The sequence below is a fragment of the Gavia stellata genome, chromosome 6, assembly GCF_030936135.1.
Source record: "Gavia stellata isolate bGavSte3 chromosome 6, bGavSte3.hap2, whole genome shotgun sequence".
NCBI classification, from domain to species: domain Eukaryota; kingdom Metazoa; phylum Chordata; class Aves; order Gaviiformes; family Gaviidae; genus Gavia; species Gavia stellata.
In genome coordinates, this window is record NC_082599.1 from 39420326 (window position 1) to 39439875 (window position 19550).

Here is a 19550-nt window from a genome sequence, read left to right on the forward strand (position 1 = left end):
AGCGATTCATGGTGTGCCTTGATTTCTTTTATAATGTAACGTTTTGCTTCTTATATTTCACTACTTACAGCTTTTGCAAAGTTTTGATTTGATAGGACAAGAACAGTGAGGGCATTAGGACCAAGAGAAAGACGCACACATTGCTCTGTATTATGTCTGGCAAAGTGCTTCCTGACTGAGTGCTGTAGTTATGTGTGAAACAAAGTCAGGGACCGACTAGTTCTCATCTGTTGATCACAGTTAACTTGAAGCCTCTGAACGGGGGAGAGCTGTCTGATCTGCTTTCAGAGATAAGGCGCTTCAAACCAGGCAGCAACAGGAAACTTTGAAGAAGCAGGATCTACTCTGGAAGGAAACTCTAAGAAACAGAATTTCTTTTTACCTAGAATTTAAAAAGGAAAAAATCAAAACTTTAGCTGCTCTTTTCATCAGCTAAACATACGCTTTCCTAACTAAGCTGGGACTCTGTATAAAAAAGGATCTACTTTATCTCACTGGATCCATGCTACCTTTTACTACAGTAAGTGCAATATTAATAGGAATGTTATATTTTGTCTGTAAATAGAGACATGAAACGGCATCAGTGAAGTGTGAGGGGAGAAAAAAAAAATCTTCTTGGCAGATATAGTGAAAACCAGGGCTTTGCTGCAACCCGAGGACTGGAGTCTGAGAAAGATCCAAGTGATATTTAACATGACCATCTGTATCGTTTTGTCACCAACAGTATGTTCTTGAGGAAGAAGTGCAGATATGGATCACGCAAGCTGCAGTTTCTCTTGCTGTTGCTGATGCTGGGCTTTTTGCTACTGATGGTTACAACGCTGAATCCACCACCCAGCAACCAGAGCAAGGAAGGGACTTTCCAGCCAGTGGAGCTCAACCCCCGGGAAGGGTATCAGATGGACTTTGCGGAGACCCAAGAGATGCTGGAGACCCAGGAGGAGAGCCAGCAGTATTACCCTTTGGATGGGCTATCGCCATTCATCTCCCTGCGGGAGGATGAGTTGATCGTGGCCGTTGTGTCGCCCTCCGGCAAAAGGAACCACAGCAAGGCCAGGAAGGGCTATCGCATGGTGAAGCAGCAGAGCAGGCGGCCGGAGGGGAGGGCAGAGGGGGACCCGGAGTCCCAGCTCCTGTCCCTTCCTCTGCAGGCTGGGGAAGGGGCTGCTGCGGGGGAGCGGCCGCTCGGCCTGGAAACCCATGGCTTTAACGAAGCGCTCAGTGAGCGGATCTCTCTGCGCAGGGAGCTGCCTGAGGTACGACACCCGTTGTAAGTAAAACAGCCTATTTAATCTCCGGGGGAAAACTTGTCTCTTTCCCGTCGCCGTCCCCGTCCCCCCCCCCCCCCCCGTGAACCTCTCCTCCTTTAAACCACGCGTCTTTCCTATCAAACTCTCCCCTCCGCTTCGGGATAACGTTTTTCCCCACGCTGTGTGAGGAACACACCCCTGTCCCTCAGAGCCAGGTACGCTCCCGCAGCCGGCGGGAGCCCGAGCCGCCCCAGCCGGGTCCCACGGGCACCCCGCGGCTGCCCAGCCACGGCCGCCCCCGCCCTGGGCCACAGCCCCGCGCACCCCGAGACCGCGGCAGGTGCTGCCGGAGCCGGCAGAGGCTGCACGAAACACCGGAGGTGTTTCAAGCCCTCAGGAGCCGACAGGCGGCAAACGTGGAGGGTGCGGGGGAGGGGGGAGCAGCTACAGCTTCGGGGGGCGCCGGGTCAGAAACGGGAGGACGAAGGAGCGCACCGCGACCCAGCTGGCGGCCGATGTATGCTGTTACCTGCGCCTCCCGCACCCCCTCGCCGCGTCCCCCCGCCCGCCTCCCCGCGGCGACAGGGCGGCCGGGCCACCGCGACGCGGCCCGGCCCGGCCCGTCACCACAGCAACGCGGCGCCTGCGGGCGGGCGGGCAGCAGCGCCCCCTGCCGGCGGCCGCGGGCGGGGCGCCCCCCGCCCCAGCAGGTGCCAGGCGGCGGCAGGGGAGCGCAGCGTGTGCCCCGGCCCCCGCGGCCTCCCCCGGTTGTCTGTCTGTCTGCTGGGGCTGGGAAGGGACTCTGCACGGCGAACGGCGCCACGGTCCGCGCTGTGTGCCGGGGCCGTGCGGGGTTGAGCGGAAAAGGCGGCAGCCCCGCTCGGCTGGGCCCCGGCCCCGGCCCCGGCCCTGGCCCCGGCCCCAGCTCACCCGCCGACTGCGGCTGCCCCGGCCCGGCTCTGCGACGAGCAGCTGCTTGAGGGCGGGTCGGGGCAGAGCGGAGCGAGCGGCCGTCCCTCCGCTTCCGGGCGCTACGACTCGCTCTAAGGCCCCAGCGACCACCTCATGGTGGGCCTCTGCCAGGGCTGTGGGGTCGCTGGGCTTACGGGGTGATAAAGAAGTCAGAAGTTCACAGAATCAGAGAATCACTAAGGTTGGAAGCCCCACTAAGTTGGGGCTTTCCACTTTTTTAGTGTAACAAGTGACCCGACAAACCTTGAAAGGAAACTCCTCGGAGGTGGAGATCGGTGTGTCTCATCAGATCTGCCAACACCACCGTAGCTGGCAGCAGCCAGGCTGTAAGGCCACATCAAAAAAGTGTTGCGTTTGGAGCCCCACGTTATGTTTGAAGCCCCACGTACTGTGTTTGAAGCCCCACGTACTGTGTTTGAAGCCCCACGAGTTGCACTTGAAGCCTGGAGGCTTGAGATCCAGTTACTCCACCAGCCCAGGAAGGGCAGTTTATCCCACTTCTTAAAAAGGGGCTGAGGTGTACCTCCACTCCCCTGCCCAGGGGAGAGGGAAAGGGATGTGAGTGTATATCTTTTTTTCTTGCCTACTGTAATGAAAGCTATTGTAGCTTTCCCCCAGGACACAGTGGAAAGATGTGCCAGAAAACATTTCAAGTAAGACAGAGAATATATATAATAATTTTTCTAGTGGCCATTTTCACATGTTTAAAGACAGCTGGTGGCTCTAATTTAATGGGACAATCTTAACAAAAGAGAAATGAAATGGAGTGTTTTCTACACTTGCTGACTAGGTTCAGTGTTAATTTGGGTAGTTCTATTGAATAATGTAATGCTAATATTATTGCAGTTATTTTTCACCATGCTTCACTGGCAGCTCTTTGAACTATGTAGTGTTCAAAGGAGGAATGATGACCCTGGTTTACTGCCTGTCATGTCAGCCAAAAAACAGTTTTACTTTGGCAGCTGAAGGGACATCCAACAAGAGACAGGTTTAGTTAATACTAATCTCAGTAAATGGTCTCAGAGCTCTGGGATGGGTTTTCCTGTCTGACTAGTTACAGCCTAAAGAGTTACCAGCACCACAGCTTATAGAGCCTAGATTAAAACCACACACCTGAACATCTGAGGCTTCACAGTTGTTCAGATCTAAATCCAGATCATAAACCTGCAGCAGAGGTCTACCTCTAAGCCAGTTCTGTCCTTTACGGCACAACACACAAACCACAATGATATTTTTTAGGCGTAATTTACTCTGGGGGCCTAGCTCACAACTATGTCAGTCTGGTTTTATATCAGTGTAAAATGAGAGTGAACCAGTAATGAATCAGGTTGTCTGTTACTCTGTTCTGTTTGAATCATGTTGTTCCTAATAATGTCTGTTATTTAGTTAGTGAGAACCCAACCAATTAGAGGCATTTCAGTGAGTTAGCTCCATGGACTCAGCGTCTCTCATTTCACTTGAAATTAGATGGCAAATTCTTGGTAACAGAAGCTATGCCTACTAATTGTGAAGCAATTTCATATACTGTAAAATAAGGCTGGCCAAACTTCACACTTACATACTTCAGTTTTATTCTTAAACCTTGTAGGTTGTAAGTAAATGCCATAAGATATACTTAGCTGCTGTTCCTTAGAAATTCACATGAAGAGGTCTGTTGTGCTTTGCATTGGAGCAATGAGCAGCATAACTACAGTTTCATTTTATATGAAGAGTACAGACCTCTGCTGGAAATAAACCAGAGCCTGTGGGCTGTGCTGTGCCTTGACAGCCCCAGATCCAACTTCCTTACCTGGCAAAGCGATACTTTAGACCTCTCTCACCAGACCCCAGCTTCTAACATAACCCACATCTTTTTGCACACCTTTCCAGGTGAATGTTTTATGCTACTTTTCAGAAAGTAGATGCATAAAACTGTGTCTCTTCCAGCACTCCTACTCATCCCACAGTAAAACATACCCCGACGGATGAATCAGGTACCTTGTTTTGCCCCTTTTTCTTTGAATATCAATTTTGAAACAGCCAGGGTGTCTGGGTGAAAAGGCCTGATGACTTGTCCAGTTGTACTAGAAAGTTGTTCTTCCACATCAAGACTCATCCTCTGAACTACCTTTGTCCCTCTGAGGGCTGTTTGCTGCCATCAGTTGGTCCAGCTGCCATTGACACCCTCCTGGGACAGTGGACCCGAATCAAGCCTGCCATTGTGACTTTTGTGATGGGGTTCTGCCTGAAAAAAGGTCTGTTTTCCTCTCTTGGGCTTGAGTGTCAAACGTATCCAGGCAAACAGAAACTCACAAGCTCTCTAAAAAGGTTTAAAGTTTCATTGCAAAAGCATAGCTTCCACTTGAGTGCTGTTGGGAGCTGAATCTCAATGAGACATTTTCCTGAAGGTGGGTGGGAGACCCTGTCGGCAATGCCTTTGCCGTGTCAGAATTGCTCTCCTGTTCATTGCTGCGTGTGACGATTCCTTATTTTTCACAAATTGGATTAAATCACTATGTCTCATATCAGTCACAGCCCTGACTTTTTGAAATGCTGATTTACGATGGACAGTCTACGAAACTGCTCCAAATTACAGGGAAGGTATTTCTGCATACCAGTACCCTTTCACATTTTTCTGAAGATGAGATATCTGTATTGCAAGTCTTTGCCAATCTCCGTGGCAACCAAACACTCTCCACCTATGCTATGTATTCAAGTACAGTTATTTTCAATTCTTTTCCAATTAAGATTCTACAACAGCCTTATTTTCTTGCTATAACCTCAATACTAGCAACAATACTAGCATTGTAGTATTATAGTGCAAAATATAGGTGCTTATAGATATACTGAAAGTTCCTGGTTGGAAGCTGCCTGGTAGTAAAAGGACTGCATCAGATCTTCACTTTTCTTAATTACCTCTAGATTCTTCTGCCTGAAAATACAAACACTGCCAGGTCATAAGAGTATCCTTTTCTCCATCCTGCTGAAAATGGAAACAATTATTCCATATGAAATTGTGAAATAACAGCATTGTTGATTATAGAAAATTGGTAAACTAAGGACAACATAGATTCATTACAATGTAAAAATCGTCAAGAAAATTTTCCTCTCTATACAAAAAGAGAGTAATGTGAAATATTATAAAGTATAATAAATTATTATAATTGTGCTCATTTTAAATTTATATTCCCAGAATTGTATCTATAGTATTCATTTATTTGTATTTGTATTTTTTATTAAATCATTCAGACTATGGATTCTCTTAAATGATAAGCAGCTTTGTGTCTGCGTAGTGTCTAGCATCATAGGGCCTCAGTCCATGAATAGAAGCACTAAGTAAAATGGTAATAAACATAGCAATATTAAAATGATATCCCTTACATGAGCATCTGCTGAGTACCTAATTGTTTAACAACCACTGTAAAATCTGTATGATGATTTGCTTGGCAAAACAAAAATGCTGAAATACCAATGGGCCACATTCAGCCAATTCTGTAATTACTTGAAGAAGTTCTTGCTGCTAGAGATTAAATGAGTTAGGAAACGGAATGACTGCTTCTCAGGAAATGAAAAGATTTTAAAATGTGTTTTCTAATGTAAGCAAAGCAGATATATAAGCACAGTCTTTGCATCTCTACAATGGGCATTTGAAGGTGTTTTCTGTAAAATGTGCATTCTCATGCCAGTGTAGTGTGTCCTGTCTCTCTGAACCAAGACTGGTGCATCAGAAAACACTTTTTGTCGTGAATGCGATTTGTAGATCCTTTACCTACATTTATGAAACAGCCATTGTTTGATGAGGGTCTATACTTTTCATATACAGTTTCTGTGAGGATGAACAGGAAGTGTTTTTCATTCTTAAATGCTTTCATTGTCAAAGCAACATCTAATTCACAGTAATTTTGATGGAACTTTTTTCAGTGTCATACGTGAAATCTTGGCTCCGTGGAAAAATGAGGAGCCATGGGCCCCAGCTGGCACTCTGGAGCATCTCTAGAAATGTCACAAAGTGACCCATGCAGCCAGGTGTCTTGCAAGAGATTTTGTCAGTACCTGGAGTTGTAAAGTAAATAGCAGAAAATGGCATAAAGATAATCTACCCAGCTGGGAGCCTCATTCATCAGTGAATCATTTTTATCAAAAAAAGCAACATGTAAAAACTTTATAGGGAAAATACATTTACTTTCTTAAATGTATTTACATTTATTTTCATTGCCCATGTAAGGATCCATTTCTTTTCTATACAGGACTGAGATGTTGGCTTCATTCACTGGGCGGGCAGTCCACAGGTATACCAATCTGTTGTTCAGTTGAGTTATTTTACTTGTTAGTCTTAAGGGTACTGCATTTCAGTTTACTCTTTTCTGTGTTACTTGAGAAAATGCGGAAATTGGTGGAGGCTGACTGACCTGCTTTATCCCCCTCTCTGCTTTGCTGTTTCTAATTGTCTTCAGTTTCTCTTTCTTTGCCTTCTGGACCATTTCTGGCGAGCTGTGTGTTTTCAGGCAGCCAGAGCAGAAGGAATTGTCCCAGAATACAGCGAAACATTCCTATTTTTGCATTTTAATTTTTATAATGACATTCCTATATTTTCACTTTGTATTTCAGTCTTGGACACTTTAATACTTTGCTTCATTAGAAGCGAGCCGATATCTTAAACTGCTTTCCATCTCTGAAGGTTTAGGTGTAGCTTACAACTTTGCTCTGAGAGACAAGTAGCCAGTTGTACCAGTGTTTCTAGTGTCTCCCTCATTTGATCCCATGCAGGTGCCTACAGCAAGAATATGACTCCAGTCTGCCTACTGCTAGTGTCATCATCTGTTTCCATGACGAAGCCTGGTCTACTCTGCTGAGAACCGTGCACAGCATTATGGACACAGCCCCAAAGGCCTCCCTCAAGGATATCATCCTAGTCGACGATCTCAGCCAGCAAGGTAGTCCCCATTTCTCTGTATGTGAGCTCTTTCTTGTAAAGCTTCAGGGAAGAAACTGTCCTCCTCCAAGAAGTGCGTGAGGAGAGTAGAAGGCAAAGAGGACCCTCAGGAAGAAAGCTAAGCAGAACCCTGAGCTGGCTGCCAGGTTTCACTCTTCCATCCCTAGAATTCAGCTTAGCCTTTCAACTTTGAAATATGTTTCTTTTTTCCCCATCATTTCCAATCACTCTGAACTTTCTTACTTTAAAATAAGATCACAGTATGCAAATCTTAGCCTTCCCACTGGATCAGATCTGATGTAATAATTTCCAGACTTGGACTTTGGCTGAAGTGTAGAGTGGAAAACTCCACATTGCTAAAGTAATCCAGAGCGCTTGGGAAAGCCAAACACCTGTAGTATCTCACTCTGATCAGCGCCTTTTATGAGATGATGAGAGCATCCACCTTTTGCTGAAAACAGGAGAGAAGGCTATTAAGTTTCCCACAGGAATAGCTTCGCACCTAGTGAATCTCAGTTTTCATTAGTCTCTACTTCTCTTTGACATTATGCTGCTGTGGGAATATTTGGAATACTGCCTACTTGGCCATGTAAAACAAATGCCCCCAAAACATTTTACTAGCAAGAAGTAGCATCTTCTACTACCTGTTGCTTTTCTGTAACAGCTTGAATCAAAGCTAAAACAATTCAGTGACCATTCTGTTTCTGACAGGGCACCTGAAGTCAGCTCTGAGTGAATACATCTCTAAGCTGGAAGGTGTGAAACTCATCCGGAGCAACAAAAGGCTTGGTGTCATCCGAGGTCGGATGCTAGGAGCTGCACGGGCAACTGGGGACGTGCTCGTCTTCATGGATTCACACTGCGAGTGTCAGAAGGGCTGGCTGGAACCCCTCCTAGCCAGGCTGTCCAGCAACCGGTAAATATCTCCATGACCTCTGAGCTCCCTGCATATGCTGATTTCTGCTGAAGGAGATGTACTTGGAAAGATTTGGGTATTTTTTTAATCCTCTCTTGGTTACCTTCTTCTTTCTGGTCACATTGCTTTTATTTTCTACCTTATCACCACATGCATCACTGAAATGTGGAGAAGCAGGATAGATCACACAGCTGATAACCCTAATTTCACACCCAGTATCACTGAACTGTCAGAGTCTGTATCCAGTTAGAGCTGTAGGAAGGCTTCCTGGTGGTCTGAATTAAAAAGGTTGCAGTCTCAAGCTGTTTGCAAATTGGCAAACATCCACCAGAGAAACTACTACAAGACTCCATTGTTTTTACTTTTTAGCTGTCTCAGTCATGAAGCCAAGGATAAAATGCTTTGTCCTCCTGAGCCAGTTTGGCTACATACCAATGTCACCTGCACCATCTCTATACCCCAGAAAAAATTTACTTTCTGGGCAGCCTAGACAGTTCTGGCTAATCACAGGTACTTTCACTGACACCAAACTGACAGAGGAAGATACAGATTTGTATTTTCCAAATCTTTCATGTTTAGTTTGGTGCTTGGGCCTGCTCTCTAATGTACAGCTGAGTTCATCAATGCAGTCCCCAAGTCCTTCAAAGAGATTAAATCACTGAAAAGGTTTCAAGAATTACATGGCAGTAAATACTTTATTAAAGGATCCTTTATTAAATCCTTTATTAAATTTGTATATTTATTTGTATTTGTATATATATTTATTTGTATATTTATTAAATGTGTATATTATCTTGTCTGTCATTACTCATAAGCTACTTGGGAAAAAATGAATAATTACTTGAGGGGGTAAAAGAAAAAAACCAAATCTTTAAAACTCTTACCAGACCATTAAGCAGTCATAGTGTAGACCTTCAAAGGCTGTTCCCAAGCACTGGAACAAGCAGCTTTTATGGCTGATTTTGTTTGCTTATAAGAGAATTAATGTCAGTTTTTAGAAATGATTACATCATTCAGATGAAAACATTAAGAATACTAAAAGCAAGAGTAATGCTACCCTAGGATGTTAGGAATATTCTTTTCTAAAATTTCCTCCTTGGAAAAGAAGATTATTTTTTGTCTGCTGACTTATTAGATGGTTTATTGTGAATATGCTTCATGATTCTTCTGCTTTGAGCTATAGTCTATTGTTGATGTTCATGCAAAACTCCTATCTCTATCAATTGGCCAGTCCTTCCTTATTCAAGGTTGTATTGCTGAAGTTGAAAGAGTTACAAAAATCTCAGAGGAGAGATATAGTGAAGGGGGAATAACAATGGCAAGAGAGAAGTTAGGACCCCACCACAAGTGTAGTGATGCACTGTCAAAAATTGTCCCTGCTGAGGGAATGCAAAGCCACCGAGCCTACTATAGCTCTGAGATTTCTGTAGTACCGTCACCAGGGGATGGGAAAGGGATTCTCTTCCTTTATAGGGCCCATGTACTCATTCATTCCTGCAGGAGGGCAGAATTTAGCACTGAGTTAGCTAATAGCTAATTGGACTAATGGAGCAAAGGTGGAAGGGCATTTGGATTATATTATGGGCTAAGCCATCCCTTTCTGTATGCTGTGTCAGTCACTGTGTCTGACCCTGGGAGCTTTGTCCCTGCTAGCGTGGAGAACCTGTGCCATTCTCCCATGCACAGGGAAGACATGCTCTAAGGCATCTGGCAATCACTTTCCCTCACTGTCCCTCTTTCCTCAGCTGAAAAATGGTGATAATAACACTGACCTGATAAGGAAGTTAATTCATGATTTTTCCTAAATTGCTTGCAATGCTTGTGTGGAGATCACTATGGAAATGTAAAGCATTAGCATAGTCAACTTGGCTTCATTTAGCAGTCAAGGAGCTGTTAAATTGAATCATGTGCACTCTCTAAGACTACCCAAATGAGAAAAGTACAGTGAAAAAAAGCTTACAGTGACTGGTGAAATACCCATCATTCCTCTTCTTAATGTACTGATCAAGCTGCAACTCATGCACTTTTGCTGGAGAGACAGGATGGGTAAACACTTAATCACCTAGAGTGAGTGAGTGAGTTGTTTGCTGGCAAGGAAAAATGCAGCCTTTCTAAAGCTTAAAACTTTGCAGGAGCTTAATAGAGCTGGAGGGAGATTTTAACTTTGGTAATTGTGATTAAGCCTAATTTTCTAGACTCCTGATCAGATCTACCACTATTATTGTGACCTGTCTTAGACCGATGCCGGGAGAACCTTGCCCAAAATAAGACCTCACTCTGAGTTGAACATACTCACAAAAAGGGAGATATCCCCAGTTCTGAGTAGCCTGCGGTAATGACAGACATGAAAAACGTGAGAAAAATTATCCCAATTTTATAGGTATGGAAATATTTGTCAGATATTTGACTTGCTCTGGGTGACGACATTTCATCTCCCTACGTGATGGTTTTATTCACTAACCCAATCAAAATTATTTTCCCAAAAAGTGTTAAGTCTTTCTAAAATCATTACACATGCATTTATGGACACCTTGATTGGGACTAGTTCTTTGAACCGTGCCTAACAAATTGACTGGGAAGCTGTGCGTCAGCTTAGTATATTGCCTAGAGAATGGTTCAATGGCTTTTAAAGCATTCCTTGACATTTCGATTATTCAAGGATGAATACCATAGGCACCTGGACAACATGAGAAAGCTAGATGAGATGCCCCATAGATCATTTCATTTGACAACTGTTGTGTTCCAGGCTAATTCCAGGTGAGTAACACGGCGCATAGTAATACAGCTGTGCAATTACTACAGTCGTCTTTTGAAGGGTTTGCCTTTTCCAGGAGACTGCAGGAGACAGCTGCTATTTTGTATTGGGTCCAAGGGCAGTGAAAGGCAGAGGGGGCATATAATGAACTGTGCCATGAAGCCTTGAAAAGGTTGTTGCTTTAACATAAAACCAGTGATCATCATGCTGAAGCAGGATGATTTTTTAAAAAAAGATCCAAAGTGTGGTTCCTGAGAATACTGCATGAAAGCAAAATGAGCCTTGATTATATCCTTGACAAGGAATTCCACCTCTAAAAAAGGCATTGGCACCATAACTGTGGCAGAGGGGTGGCTTGCAAAGGGGTAGCTTGCCCATAGGACCTTTCCCCTGCTCCTCGTTGCAAGGGCTGTTTCCCTCTGTGCTGGTGCACTGCCTATACAACAAATATAATGTTAGCAAACAGAAGCCTGTGATATTATTAAAAGAAGCCCATCTAGTTTCTAAAATTCAAAGTGCCTCTACTTAGCACCGTGATTCTAGATCACTAATCTTTAATGAAAATGCTGTTAAACAGAGTAAGAAATGAACATAGCAGTGGCAAGGTATCTCATCTGTTGTTTGCTCCCATTCAGGAGTGAATGGCAGCCTCTGCTTGTAGATATAGGAATAGAAACAGAGTTCTGCTGTTCAGAAATTTTTTGTGTGGTTCTAGTTTTATGGTAATACACTAGAGGGAAGGGAAATACTTTACACTAAAGTTGAACAGCATCTTCTTGGTGGCCCGTACCCCAGCTTTTCGAGCTACCAAATACATAAGCCATCTGTTTTCTACCTTCTCGCAGGCTCAGGAAAGCATAATGTTATCCACCCAGAGCCCACACAACCCCAGCATCTGAGCACGCATTTCCATGCTACCCTTCCTGTTTTGAAAACCTTCCATATACTTCACATATAACAGCCTGCTTCCTGGGACTTCTCTCTTTGCCTGATCCTTTTATATGCCCCATTTGTCAATAACACTCATTTCAAATTCAGTAAATTTATGTTCTGCATTTACATGGTATGTTATGTGAAGATACGCTATCTCTTTAGAATCTTTCACAGTTGATCTGGATCAGTAGGTGACCTATTTTAAAGAAGGTGAGGTAAAGAAACTGAAGATGAGAATCTAAAGCCAAAAGCAAATATTACTGACAAAAGTAGGAGCAATGAGGATTTAGGCATGATTCATGGCACAGTGCCCTGCCTGTCCAGTGTAAAAAGGTATTGGTCGCTCCTACAGATTTTCGTACCCCACATACAAATTTGAATATTTTAACAGAAAAGACAGGTTCAAATGATTTTTTTTTTTAAATAAAACATTCCCTTAGCACTTTACCTAACAGAGATTTGAAGTATATGTTTAGTGCTTAGCATATGAGTAGTCCATCAATTCAAGGAGACTGTTCATATGCCCTAAATTAATCGGGAGTTGTCTGTAAGGCAGTATTTAAGTAGTCCTTTATACCATAGCTTTACCGTTCCTGATCACCGCATTTTATCTTTTTATTAACCCCATCTAATTTCAAATGTTTTGTATTACTATTTCCCTAAAGACTTCAGCCAGCCAGCAAGGTGCTTTCAGTGAAAATGCAGCATGCTGTAGAACCAGCTTGGATTCTCAGTTACATACTGAAGTTTGACTACATGCAGAGCCAGAGAACTTGGACTGCCTGGATTTCCTAGCTATCTGATTTCTGCAGGGAATGATCCACTCTGAAACTGGTTGAGGAAAATACATAATTTTCATGTTTGGTTTTTTTTTTGTTCCTCCTTATTTAAAGGGAGATTTAAACAGATTAAAATCTGTTCCTTTCCCAGCAAAAGAAAGTATAAATCAATAAAAAGCACTTTCAAAAAGCAGTGTATCTAAAACTTCAAACCAGATGTGTTAATTAAATCTTCCTCTCCTCATCTTACTTATTCTAAAAATAGAAAAGAACATAATGTCCATGGTGACTGTAAAGGGTCATGGGAAGACATTTCGTTCACAGTTGTATTTGGTTGAGAAATCCCAAACCAGGAAATTGTTCTTGTTTGGGTTGCTCTTTTTCATGGAATTGTGACCTTTTGTAGTTCATGTGTGTTCCAAGCATTTGAAATATTCACAAATTAGTCGAACAGTTCAAAGCCTTGCTGCTAGTTGTATTTGAATTTCCTGTTTTTTCCTTTCCTTGGATTCCACAGAGTAAAATTAGCAGTAGTTTGCCAGTGTGTGTTTCATTTCAAAGTGCCGAGAAGCTGCTGACTGTCTGCCAGTTACCCAGTTAAAAACAAGAAGAATAGCTAAGAACATCATCCAACTTTCAATTACCTTCTGCTGCAAATTTGCATTTAGAACTACACAAACATCAAACCATCACTGAATATGCAGAAAACAGATCTTTAATTTAAAAAGCAAAAATACCAAAAGATAGGTAAAGCACTGCTTGATTAAGATTAAATTTGGATGTTGACCAGTTTTCATACAAGATAAAGTTACTGGATTCCTCTATTTCAGAACAGAAAGACACTCCCAATATTTGAAGTTTTAAGAAGGTATGTTTCTATTGGTTTCAGCAGAGCTACAGCAGTTTATACTAGGTGAAGATCTAGCATTACACTTACAAACATACTCTTGAAAACTGTTAATCTTGGCATTCTGAAAGAGCTACTAGAGTAATAGCTCTAAAACACAGTTACCAGTTTGTACGATATAATTTTGTGAAAAGGGAGATTAGATTTTATTTTGTTCTAGTTTATGGTTGAATTTAGCCACGGTAGAATGTGACTTATCCGGTGAGTTATTTTCAGCTGTCTTAAACACTGTAATTTTCCATGTCATAATTTGCAGATAGTTTGGATAATTGCTTCATCTCCAGACCATCAGAATCCATTACATCACTGCAGGTATTTTTCTTGAATGTCATTGAAGAATCAATGCGCAATAACAAGCAAAGCAAAAGCATGCATTAAAAATAAAGGATTATTTCAACAAGAACTGCTGCTGTGGTGCTTACTCTTATGAGCACTTGCACTGTTGCTAGAAGCATCATTGGAGTTTGGAGTTTTATAGTGGCAACAAATTTAAGGTGGATCCAAAAAGAAGGACAGGTTTTAAATGGCTGAAATTATATGAAAATGTAGGATAGTCTGAAATGTTTGGATCATCTGATCCAGAATATATCTGAGCATAACTGAGTATCCGCATTGTCTCTGTCTGAACTGTCTCGGATATGCACATTTGGTCTAGTCTTCATGGTCAAGGTTTTTTGAATGGTTTAGTCTACATTGCCTCCTCTGGCTTCCACTCAAATATGCCCTCCTGATATTTCCTTCTTGACTCTGAAATTGTAAAATAAACTACAGTGAGGTCATTAGTTCCTCAGTCCCGTCTCGATGAGAATGGATTAATAAGTAGTAATAGATAGCATGTATTTCAGCAAGCAGGAACAAACTGAGGTGGGAAGTATACAACTCCAACTACACTCCTAACCAGACAGTTGACAGAGATACTCGTACACTGGAGAATGCAGCAGGCTGTAAAAATTACAATTACAGTGACTTTTCATTTTTTGAAGTTTAGTCATATAAAATCCATTTAAGTTGTTAGATGGATTTTTCTCAGCATATCAGAGAAAAAACAACTGTTTGTGTGAGTCCATCAGGACACTACCTTTTAGTAACTTCCAGAAGCAGTTAGTTTCCTTTTCATGCTGTCGGTGAGCAAAGATTAAATACAGCTTTCAGCAGAAAGGCTCCTGCTGGCTTGAGTTTGAGATGGTTGCTCCTGTCCTGGATACAAAACTATATCACAGGGGTATCATCAAAAGAATCAGGGGAGGATGTAAGCTTTATTATTTTTAGTATCATTTCTTTTCATTTCTTCTTGAGTCCTGTGGGAGAATGACAGCAAATCACTGCCTTCATGTATACGCCTACAAATGTTGCAGGTGACCACAAAATTTTCTCATCTATTTATAAACGCAATGCTTGTTTCTAAGAGTGCCTATTATTACATATTACAAAGGCTGTTTTTACACCTGAATGAAGAAATATAATCACTTCTGTATTTTAAATCTTTCTGCTCATCATAGGGCAGTCTGCTCCTAACAGGAAACAATGGAATAACTGAGTCGTTTTAACATTATTCTCGGCATAGTTCATCTTCATACAATTCACTGATGATCAGTAGTCTCTCTTTCTCAAGGGGCTTCTAAAATTCTCTACAGGAGATGGCAACTGTGATAAAGTTTGGAGTTTCCCCCCACCCTGATACTGAAAAAGCAGTGTTTATAAAGGCAAAGAAGAAATGTCAAGATTACATTAACATCACCCAGAGCTACCATCTTCCTCAGCTGGTTCTGGTCTCTGCCATGAAAAAGTGCAAAGGACTCACTACGTTGGAGACTTCTGAGATGTCCTTTCTTCATTGATAGTATTATGTTTTAAGCATATTACTCTCAAGAGTGTTCTCTGACCAACATACGAATCAAATCTTCTACTTTTTGCCCCAAAATTGACCATTTCATTTCTCTCTCTCAGTTTTAACAGGGAGTTATTTTCTAGGAAAAGAGCTACCTCAGAATAATTTCCTATATGGATACTCTTACTCTGTAACAAGAGTATTTTTTTCCAGTGTACTTTAATCCCTAGTAAATGTTCTCCAGAGGAACTTCTGTCTATAGGCAAGCCCTTACACTGAGACCAGAAGCTATCCTTTTTGCATAACAGAGAAGAAATGTATAATGTTTTTTTTCAACACTTTTTTTCCTGCAGTTCCTAATGCCATTGCATTTATACTCCGAAAATTTCCAAATGTGATACATCATTGACCTGGGAACAAAGAATGCTGATGGTTCTTCTGAACTACCAGTTAATTCCAAGATGATGTACAAGTGCACTGTGAAATACTGTGACATGTTTGCCATGGGGAAGTGTCTAATACCTCTTCTCAGACGAATCCAAATTTAACTCAAGTTAGAAATGAATTGGAGGATTGCTGCTTACAGTGCAATGGCTCTGTTCTGGCTCTTAAAAGTAGATTCCACACTCTGACAGTGCATTTGCAAGAGCATTTTAAGTTTGTGATAAAATGCAAACAGAAACTGGCTTATGAACTCAGTGATAAATGTTTTTTTACAAAACAACCAGCAGAACAAAATAAGGATAAGTGCACTCTTCGTTGGCCTGAAGTGACAAACTCATGAAGTGTGTGGAAGATCTACAAGAAAATCAAAGGATGGTAAAGTGTGTGAGGCCAAAATCATCTTTTGCTGTAAACTTTGCATCCATGCAGAGCCTGTAACATCACAGATTGAGGCCTCTGTGTGAAATAGCTTTATAAGAATTCTGATGATTAACTTGTAGCAAAATCCTGAACAGCTTTAAATGACAATGCAAGGTACAGGCTATCAATAAATTATTGATCTTTAGATTCCTCACTGCAGGCTCAGTATTCCTATGCCCTGAGCACCTGAGCTTCTATCAGCAGGGAAAATAAGGGCACTCAACATCTAGAGGAGAGTTTGTGCTTGACAGTGTCAAAAAGGAGAACCACTGTTTACTAAGAGTAGTGAACTTAATTTGTGCTTTGGCTTTGAAAAAAATGATATTGTCTTTTTCAGAAACAGTGTCGTCTCCCCTGTCATAGATGTTATAGACTGGAAGACTTTTCAGTACTATCACTCTGTGGGCCTGCATCGAGGTGTTTTTGATTGGAAACTAGATTTTCATTGGGAACCAGTGCCAGAGCATGAAGAGAAGGTACGACAGTCTCCCATCAGCCCTATCAGGTAACAGTCCATCAGCCAATATCCTCCTCTCAGCTCAGCAGCAAAACTGTATAATTTGGGTCATCTTCCAGCTAACAGAAGAGAGATGTGATTACTTGCATATGCTTAGTTAATGTTTTTTGAAGGGATAGGTTTCTGGTTTACACTGAATTTGTTTGGCCTTTAGTAATCATTCTAACTAGACTGCAGTCATACTTTCAACATGACAAATACTTCTCACACATTGAGACAACTAGTATACAACCTGACCAGACAAGGTGTGGAGGTTTGTAGGGAAAGCAAAAGATGGATCATGCAGAGTTAAAAGAGATGTCTTAATCACGATCTGTTTGTCTATTGTTTTGGGTGTACATGTATGTAACATTTTGCACTGTTCTGAGCTTTATTTAGTAAGTTAGCTGTTGGCTCCCTTCCCCAAGCAAATCCTAGAATTCAGTTCCAGTTCTTTCTTTTGGTTAGATAACCAATTCATTCAAGATTATATGGAGCAGTATTCAATCATTTTGCAATACTATCTCTATGGAAATGGCAGGATTTTCATCCTTCACATAATCCCCTATCCAAAAGTGAAGGTGTTCACTTCCAAACTGTTTTCTACACAGGAGTCCTGTGGTAGCTGGTGCAGTGGTGGCCATGGATCGACATTACTTCCAAAACACTGGAGCTTATGATTCTGACATGACCATGTGGGGAGCAGAAAATCTGGAGCTATCTCTAAGGGTAAGAACCTTAATTAAAACATCAAGCTCTGGTAACTATTGGGCTTTTAAGGAACCTGAATGAAAAGGCAAGAAGCAATTTATAAAAGCGGTTAAGTTCAGAATGTCTTGGGGTATGGAGAATATCACTTTCCTCACAGAAATCTATCCCCATGCTCTGTGATCTGTCAGGACTATACAAGAACATGCAGCTGCTGTGAGTTAGGAGCATTATGTCAGGAGAAGGAAGTTTCACTGGCTATCACTATCTGCCTGAGGACAGAGGGACTGGTTTTGGCACCTTCTGAAAGCTACCTCTTCTTTTTTGGCATGTAACATGCACCAAAGGGAGAGTAGCTTTATTTCTTTGCCAACCTGTAGTTTTAATACCAAACTGTTTATATTAAATTGTTTGCATTGATTTTTGCTGAATACAAAGAGTAACTGATATTAAAAAGCAATGAAAATTGCAGACATAAAGGTTATAGAGTCTTTAATGTCCCAGACAAAAGAAGGTGTGCCCCCAGGCCTCTTCACTACACTGCACTGTTTACGCACAGAAAAAATGAAAGCCTATAAATAGCCACACTGGGTCAAATCAAAGGTCTCTCTTGCCTGGTATCGTCTCTGTGTCTCTGTATCTGTGGGGAACAGTGTCTGAAGAAGCATATAATAGTGCTTTTGCTGTTTCTAGCAATGTGCAGATTAGCATTTCCTGAGGCAGATTCTATAGTAAAGAAGCTTCTCCTTTTTAGACAAAGGTAATGTAAATAAGGTAATCTCTTTTTGTGCCTTCACCTGTGTTTCAGACCTGGCTCTGTGGTGGCTCTGTAGAAATTATTCCATGCTCCCGAGTTGGGCATGTCTATCGAAATCACTTTCCCCGTGCATTCTCCTATGAAGAGGCCCTTGTGAGGAACAAAATCCGAATAGCAGAGACCTGGCTGGGCTCTTTTAAAGAGAACTTCTACAAGCACGACACAATGGCTTTCTTAATCAGCAAGGTAAATACATCTGTAGTGGTTTGTTTCTGAGGGAAGGAGCGTGTGTTGAGGTAGGTGAAGGGGGTGGAATAGGGGTGGGGATGTCTATGTGCAGTCAAACATTCGACATGCATGGTGCTGGGAATAGTCTTTTTTCTGAAACCTTCCAGTGGAAGAGCTGTCAGATCAGGAAGGAAAGAGAGAAACTTGTGCCTAGGTGTTGTTTGCTGAAGTTATCAAATCTCAGAGTATGACTCCTTCTCCAAATGACTCCTTCCTCAGCTTTCCTAACAAGCTGTCTTTTTATTTTCCACCGATAGTACATGGAGGGTTGCAGTGCATTTGAAGTGGAAGCTACTAGCACTGTGTGCTCAGAGGGCCCTCCTCTGAGGGATTCATTCTTCCTTACTGAAGGTCTTCCTCACGTGATTCATGAGACTACTCAATAATATTCACGGGCATGTGGCAAATTGTGTTGTCTCTTCTACTGGAAGGGAACATATCTGAGTGGTCTAGTGACAAAAAAGGTGTGTTTTTTCCTGAACTGACAGACATCCAGAAGCAACTGTCTGTAACTGAGAAAGTCAGATCTCAACATAGCCACTATTTACAAGGTACTTTTTCATTAGAAGCATTGCGCTGGCAGCAGTCTGACCTCCAGAGATTTGGACTCCCAGCAGCCTGTATGCTAAGACAGGATTGCAGCCAGGTGTTTGGCGTAGCCCTGGCATGCAGCCACACTTGAACCATCTGCAGGCTACACACCATCCAACAACTTCAGAATGGCCACACTTGTTTTTAAGCCACTGTATAATCCATTGCAGATCAGGATCAGTCAAGGGACTGTATATCCCATGTATTACAAACCAGTGGATGTTTGTTTATTGGGAGTCATACAGCTGTGGTTAATGTTGTTAATGTGAAGTTGTTAATAATGTGAAGTCGTTAATGTTGCTGCAGTTGTCAGGAGTTCTCTGGCTCCAATACCTTTTCTTGTAACGACATCCTCTCCTACAAGGCAGTGGACAAACTTGTGAGCCATTGTGAATGAAAATGTGTCATTCATCTTCTTGTTCATGTAACAATGCCATACTTTTAAGATGAGAAAGAGTCACTGAAAACAGTGAGGCAGAGCATGGGTAGGTGCTGTGCAAAAGTTTGCCGTTTGGTTTTGCTCGTGCCTTTCAGTCCTGCATGCCTCAATCATTGCAGTGCTGGCCATCATCTAAGAAAGCCAGATCCAGCAGG

At 42.2% G+C, this 19550-nt stretch overlaps 1 protein-coding gene across 3 annotated transcripts in view; it reads left to right on the forward strand.

Annotated features, from left to right (window-relative positions):
• The first annotated feature begins 250 nt into the window (after positions 1-250).
• GALNT15 (polypeptide N-acetylgalactosaminyltransferase 15) overlaps positions 251-19550 on the forward strand; it is a 28905-nt gene continuing 9605 nt past the window's right edge. For 2 of the 3 annotated variants that reach the window (XM_059818856.1, XM_059818854.1), the window contains exons 1-6: positions 251-1270; positions 6969-7135; positions 7846-8050; positions 16454-16621; positions 17224-17341; positions 18129-18323. In XM_059818856.1, the coding sequence (XP_059674839.1) occupies positions 726-1270; positions 6969-7135; positions 7846-8050; positions 16454-16621; positions 17224-17341; positions 18129-18323 (1398 nt within the window). In that variant the 5' untranslated portion in view covers positions 251-725. The remainder of the gene's footprint in view (positions 1271-6968; positions 7136-7845; positions 8051-16453; positions 16622-17223; positions 17342-18128; positions 18324-19550) is intronic. The other variant, XM_059818855.1, reaches the window with a different exon arrangement.